At 41.0% G+C, this 7,932-nt stretch overlaps 1 protein-coding gene across 1 annotated transcript; it reads left to right on the plus strand.

The window, feature by feature from the left end:
- The first annotated feature begins 6,649 nt into the window (after nucleotides 1-6,649).
- Nucleotides 6,650-7,932, plus strand: LOC139764040 (neurotrophin 1-like). The gene is made up of 2 exons (XM_071690500.1): nucleotides 6,650-6,748; nucleotides 6,925-7,932. The coding sequence occupies exons 1-2, from the start codon at nucleotides 6,731-6,733 to the stop codon at nucleotides 7,612-7,614; spliced, it is 708 nt and encodes a 235-aa protein (XP_071546601.1). The 5' UTR covers nucleotides 6,650-6,730; the 3' UTR covers nucleotides 7,615-7,932.

The following is a 7,932-nucleotide window of genomic DNA, read 5'->3' on the forward strand; positions in this document are numbered from 1 at the left end:
AGTGTTTACTGTTGAATATGCTGTGTTTACTATTGAATATGCAGTGTTTACTGTTGAATATGCAGTGTTTACTGTTGAATATGCAGCATTTACTTTTGAATATGCAGTGTTTACGGTTGAATATGCAGTGTTTGCTGTTGAATATGCAGCATTTACTGTTGAATATGCAGTGTTTACTGTTGAATATGCAGTGTTTACTGATGAATATGCAGCATTTACTGTTGAATATGCAGTGTTTACTGTTGAATATGCAGTGTTCACTGTTGAATATGCAGCATTTACTATTGAATATGCAGTGTTTACTGTTGAATATGCAGTGTTTACCGTTGAATATATAGTGTTTACTGTTGAATATGCTGTGTTTACTGTTGAATATGCAGTGTTTACTGATGAATATGCAATGTTTACTGTTGAATATGCTATGTTTACTGTTGAATATGCTGTGTTTCCTATTGAATATGCAGTGTTTACTGTTGAATATGCAGTGTTTACTGTTGAATATGTAGTGTTTACTGTTGAATATGCAGTGTTTACTGTTGAATATGCAGTGTTTACTGATGAATATGTAGTGTTTACTGTTGAATGTGCAGTGTTTACTGTTGAATATGTAGTGTTTACTGATAAATATGCAGCAATTACTGTTGAATATGCAGTGTTTACTGTTAGATATGCAGTGTTTACTGTTGAATATGTGGTGCTTGCTGTTGAATATGCAGTGTTTACTGTTGAATATGCAGTGTTTACTGATGAATATGCAGTGTTTACTGTTGAATATGCAGTGTTTACTGTTGAATATGTGGTGTTTACTGATAAATATGCAGCAGTTACTGTTGAATATGCAGTGTTTACTGTTAAATATGCAGTGTTTACTGTTGAATATGTGGTGTTTGCTGTTGAATATGTGGTTTTTACTGTTGAATATGCAGTGTTTATTTATGAATATGAGGTTTGCTGTTGAATATGCTGTGCTTACTATTGAATATGCAGTGTTTACTGTTGAATATGCAGTATTTACTGTTGAATATGCAGTGTTTACTGATGAATATGCAGCTTCTGCTGTTGAATATGCAGTGTTTACTGTTGAATATGTAGTGTTTACTGTGGAATATACAGTGTTTACTGCTGAACATGCAATATTTACTGCTTAATATGCAGTGGTTACTGCTGAACAGGCAGTGTTTACTATTATTTATGCAGGGTTTACAGTTCAATATGTCGTGTTTTCTGCTGAATAGGTTGTATTTACTGTTTGATATGCAATATTTACTTTTCGATATGCAGTGTTTACTGTCGAATATGCAATGTTTGCTGTTTAATGTGCAGTATTTTCTCCATAATTTGCAGTGTTTCCTGCCTAATATGCAGTGTTTATATCTTACAGTGTTTACTGCTAAAGAGACAGTGTTTACTGTTGACTATGAAGTGTTTACTATTGAATATGCAGTATTTACAACTAGATAAGCAGTGTTTACAACTGAATATGGTGTTTACAACTAAATATGCAATGTTTACAGCTAGATATGATGTTTACAACTAAATATGCAGTGTTTACAACTAAATATGCAGTGTTTACTGATGAATATACAGTTTTCACTGGTGAATATGCAGTGTTTAGTGTTGAATATGTAGTGTTTACTGTTGAAGATGCAATGTTTAATGTTGAGTATGCAGTGTCTACCGTTGAATATACAGTGTTTACTGTTGAATATGCAATGTTTACTGTTGAATATGCAGTGTTTACCGCTAAAGAGGAAGTGATTACTGTTGACTACGAAGTGTTTACTATTGAATATGCAGTGTTTACAAATGAATATGGTGTTTACAACTAAATATGCAATGTTTACAACTAAATATGTAGTTTTTACAACTAAATTTTCAGTGTTTATGACTAAGTATGCGGTGTTTATAACTGAATATGCAGTGTTTACAACTGGATATGCAGTATTTACAACTGAATATACAATGTTTACAACTAGATATGCAGTGTCTACAACTAATTATGCAGTGTTTACAATTGAATATGCAGTGTTTACAACTAAATATGCAGCGTTTACAACTAAACATGCAGTGTTTATAACTGAATATGCAGTGTTTACAACTAGATATGCAGTGTTCACAACTAAATATGCAGTGTTTGCAACTGAATATGCAGTGTTTGCAACTAAATATGCAGTGTTTACAACTGAATGTGCAGTGTTTACAACTAGATAAGCAGTGTTTACAACTAGATATGCAGTTTACAACTGAATATGCAGTGTTTACAGCTAAATATGCAGTGTTTACTATCTGATATGCGTGTTTACTGTTTGATATGCAGTGTTTATTGTTGAATATGCATATATATCATTTACCTCTTATTTACATCATACTTAATCGCCGTCTCCCGCGTTAGCGAGGTAGCGCAAGGAAATAGACGAAAGAATGGCCCAACCCACCCACATACACATGTATATACATAAACACCCACACACGCACATATACATACCTATACATATCAACGTATACATACATATACACACACAGACATATACATATATACTCATGCACATATTCATACTTGCTGCCTTCATCCATTTTCGTCGCCACCCCGCCACACATGAAAGAATTATTCCCCCCCACCTCCCGTGAGGTAGTGCTAGGAAACGACAACAAAGGCCACATGTGTAATGCATCGAAACCACAGCTCCCTTTCCACATCCAGGCCCCACAAAATTTTCCATGGTTTACCCAAGATGCTTCACATGCCCTGGTTCAATCCACTGACAGCACGTCCATCCCGGTATACCACATCGTTCAAATTCACTCTTTTCCTTGCACGGCTTTCACCCTCCTGTATGTTCAGGCCCCGATCACTCAAAATCTTTTTCACTCCATCCTTCCATCTCCAACTTGATCTCTCGTTTCTCCTCGTTCCCTCTACCTCTGACATATATCCTATTTGTCAATCTTTCCTCAACTCATTCTCTCCATGTGACCAAACCATTTCAACACACCCTCTTCTGCTTTTTCAACCACACTCTTTTCATTACCACACATCTCTCTTACCCTTTCATTACTTACTCGATCAAACCACCTCACACCAAATATTGTCCTCAAACATTTCATTTCCAACACATCCACCCTCCTCTGTAATCCCTATCTATAGCCCATGCCTCGCAACTATATAACATTTTTGGAACCAATATTCCTTCAAACACCCATTTTTGCTCTCCGAGATAACATTCTCTCCTTCCACACATTCTTCATCGCTCCCAGAACGTTTGCCTCCTTCCCCACCCTGTGAATCACTTCCGCTTCCATGGTTCCATCCGCTGCCAAATCCACTCCCAGATATCTAAAACACTTCACTTTCTCCAGTTTTTCTCCATTCAAACTTACCTCCCAATTGTCTTGTCCCTCGACCCTACTGTACCTAATAGCCTTGCTCTTATTTATTAATACTCTCAGCTTTCTTCTTTCACACAATTTACCAAACTCGGTCACCAACTTCTGCAGTTTCTCACCCGAATCAGCCACCAGCGATGTATTATCAGCGAACAACAACTGACTCACTTCCTAAGCCCTCTTACTTGCACCTCTCTCCAAAACTCTTGCATTCACCTCCCTCACCACTCCACCATAAACAAATCAAACAACCATGGAGACATCACGCATCCCTGCCGCAAACCGACATTCACTGGGAACCTGTCAATCTCCTCTCTTCCTACTCGTACACATGCCTTATATCCTTGGTAAGAACTTTTCACTGCTTCTGGCATCTTACCTCCCACACCATATACACTTAATACCTTGCTCAAAGCATCTCTATCAACCCTGTTATATGCCTTCTCCAGATCCATAAATGCTACATAGAAATTCATCGGTTTTTCTAAGTATTTCTCATATACATTCTTCAAAGCAAACACCTCATCCACACATCCTCTGCCACTTCTGAAACCACACTGCTTCTCCCCAATCTGATGCTCTGTACATGGCTTTACCCTCTCAATCAATACCCTCCCATATAATTTCCCATATATACTCAACAAACTTATACCTCTGTAATTTGAACACTCATCTTTATCCCCTTTGCCTTTGTACATTGGTACTATGCATGCATTCCGCCAATCCTCAGGCACTTCACCATGAACCATGCATACAATGAATATCCTTACCAACCAATCAACAACACAGTCTCCCCTTTATATATATATATATATATATATATATATATATATATATATATATATATGCCATATTTTACAAAGACGCCCAAAACATATCCACTCATGACATCAGCAAGTGTTACTTATTAGCTTCATACATACTAACAGCCTGATCATCACCTGTTGACGAGTTTTATGGTGACCTCAGGTTATGGCGAGTGTTCTTTTGTTTCTTTGTTTATCTTTACAATATACGTAGAAAGCATGAAGCCCTCGTCATTAGCCATCTTTAACCATGACGCACCACACTGCATGACCCTAACCAACTCTTGTGGCCTGAGAGTTGTAGACGGCGTAGGTATTGCATTATCAAGACTCAAACAACCCTAGACTCTGCACGTACCAGCGGCCAGAGATCATCACAGACTTTAGCCAAAATTCAGCTAGGCCACAACAGTTAAAGAGTAGACGACCCACTTGGTAACCACAGCCAGCGTTACCGCCCGTTGCCTTGGGCAAGTATGGGCTCCCCCTGGTGCAACGCTTATGTCTGCCGCTGATGAAATACATCAGACTCCACAGCAACGTCGTGAGTACTTTCCTCGGGGCGTGTCTCTAACGTTCTTAGTCTACTCTCACTGAGGTATTCAGAGGACGCCTGGAGATTCTACAATAAGTTCCAAATAAACTCTTTTAATGTACCAAGGTCCCTGCACACCTTATGTACTGACAGTGTGTACACACATACTCCCTAGCTCTGCTCACTCTACAACAATCTGTACACAAATGCTCCCTCGCTTTTCCACCTTACCCTTGCCTTTTCACTGCCTCTTTTACATTGGTCGCGCGTATGCATTCATTCGGTCTTTCTTCCTTTTCCTCTTTTTCTCTACATAGATAGGGCACAACATCAGGACGTGTTCGTTAGTGCGTAATTTGATCTTCATTTCAGAAGGTAATAAAAAGAGTGTGGTTGAGAGAGAAGAGGGGGTGTTGAAATGGCTAGGACATATGGAGAGAATGAGTGAGGAAAGGTTGACAAAGAGGATATATGTGTCAGAAGTGGAGGGAACGAGGAGAACGAGATCAAATTGCAGATGAAAGGATGGCGTGTAAAAGATTTTGAGCGATTGGGACGAACATACAGGAGGGTGAGAGGCGTGCACGAAATAGAATGAACTGGAACGATGTGGTATACTAGGGTCGACGTGCTGTCAATGAAGCGTCCGAGGTAAACCATGGAAAAGTGTGTGGAGCCTCATTATAGATAAGGATCTGTGGTTTCAGTGCATTACACATGTTAGCTAGAGAACATATGTGAGTGGATGCGGCCTTTCTTCGTCTCCTCCTGGCGCTATCGCTAACGCAGAAACGACGAACAAGTGTGTGAGTATTTTTTAGAGGCAGGAATGAGAACGTGGATACCATCCTATTATGTCACGAGTGAACTCCAAGAGTTATTGGTCTATAGAACGGTGTGAATTCCTCAGAGAACTACTATTGATGATACTTAGGGACCTGAGGCTATCCCATGACTCAGTGAAGGAGGTAGATTTGGGAAGCCGGGAGACAAGTAGTCAATATTGGGGTACTTTTGGCCGGTAGTAGATGAGGATGCCTAGTGGTCCTGTGTCCTATCACAATTGTCATATTGCAGTACTTGTTAGGGAAGTTCAAGAAAATTCACCATAATGAAACATTCTTTAACTGTGATGGTCGTGAAGCGTTCGTGTATGAAAGAGCAGTGTGAATACAATCTAGCAAGATGTGGCTATACAGTCATAGTGCATGACGAGCTACGTGATAGTATCACTGTTGTGGTGTTGTGGAGAAATAATCTAAGGTGTCTCGGTCATGCATACTACCAGTCAGTCATCAATAGAGTCCCTCTTAATGGAATGTTAGATATTTTTCGTATATTGTTTCCCGACAGAGCCCAAGATATGACAATACTGTTCTCAGCACATGTTAATATAAGTCCAACAGATAATACAGAGCATCTGATGATTAGCACATTAGAATCTTTCCCTTTATATTAGTGTGGTTCTTCTTAGTATAACTCAAACAGAGACGCAGCAGCAACACCAGCAGAAGAAAAAGATTCGTGACCCGAGGTAAGCTTTAAGTGCCTCATATATACTACGGTAATGACCGTCAGGCTTAGCGTATATATTCAAAGACCAAAGCTTTCAGGACGGTTATGAATGGCAATGACGATGGTAAGACAGTGACGTCATTATGATGCGGTGAGGGAGAGCCACAAGCCAGGGTCAGACCACGGATCTCTCTCCTGTTAGGACTCCTTGTGTAATCTTTCGCTCATTCCTTGCTTGGTGATGCTTAACAGTATACACAGAATATTATGCAAAGATCATTTGATGTGCTGGATAATGCAAATATATCATAATAAAAAGCTAAAGATTAAAAGAAAATGATTAACGTCCAAGTATTTTGTTTTGAAGGACGACGAATCGCAAGTTTTCGTTCAGCGGGCGGGGGCCACAGGCTTCGCTATATAAGCTGGTGGTGAGACTCGAGTACGCACAGTTCAGCCGAGTCGAGAGCTGAAGTTACACAACAAAAGCATGGCAATGAGATTTGTGGTAAGTTGCAAGTTTACTAAGGTTGCTTATGGACTTTGTAAAGATAACCATCATTCTCTCGGAAGTATATCTATTTATTCAATTATGAATAAAAGAGTGCAAAGATACCTAGTTACTAAGTCTCACTGACTTGCCAATCTCTCTCTATATGTGGATAACAAAATCTATCGTGACAGGTGTCGCTGGCACTTGTGGCCGCTGCCCTGGCCGAGCAGAGGTCCCATGTAAGTATCAGCCATGGCTCCTCGTCTTATCATCCAAGACCTTCCTACCACCCACAACCATCCTACCATCCTCAACCTTCCTATCATCCACAGCCTTCCTACCACCCTCAGCCATCCTACAAGCACCACGAACCCGCCGTGCCTGCATGCGCCGCCAACACCACCAAGCCCTGGTGCCTTGAGGACGCCGAGTACCCCACCTACGAGATCAAGCACGCCGCTGAGTACCACTACGAGAAGGTCCTTTCCCTATACGCTGACGTGGCTGACCTCAACACTGAACTCTCCGTTGCACGTCCTAAGACCCTTGAGGAAGAGAATTACCTGTGCCCTTCAGAAACCGCTTACGTCAGGCCTCTGCGTGCCCAGAACACGGACGGCAAGTGGCGTATCATCGTCAACAACGTAGACGCTCACTACGAAACTCTCACTCAGACCACACGCATCGAGGAGTGCCTAACCTCTGGTGACGCCTGTCCCCTGGTGCCTGAGTGCTACGAGTCCAAGTGTTTGCAGAAGTCCATCTACCACCGCTTCCTCGTCTATGACCCCTATGATCAGTACTTCCCCTTCGCCATCGAGACCTTCAAGCTGCCTGCCAGCTGTGCCTGTCTGCTGGGTGCCTACACCATCGACCACTGAGGCTAACACACCACAAATCTCTTGCTATAGGCAATGAACGTTGAACAATACCCAAAAACGTTTGAGAATCTTAGTCTTTCAGCCTGTGTAGTCTAGTAGCACCAGCAAGTGGTTCCCTGTGGCAGCCACAATGCTGCTGCTGGACCCATGGTCCCTGGCATGACTCACTCAACAACGTTGTACGTGAAGAAAGCAGTTCTCTAGTCATCTCGCTGTGATCGGTGTCAGTTAACCTATAGTTATTCATAAGGTACATCATACGTGTAACTTCAGCTCCTGCACTTGCATGATACAAATAAATTCTTTATTTCATATAGA

The sequence above is a fragment of the Panulirus ornatus genome, chromosome 48, assembly GCF_036320965.1.
Source record: "Panulirus ornatus isolate Po-2019 chromosome 48, ASM3632096v1, whole genome shotgun sequence".
NCBI classification, from domain to species: Eukaryota; Metazoa; Arthropoda; class Malacostraca; order Decapoda; family Palinuridae; genus Panulirus; species Panulirus ornatus.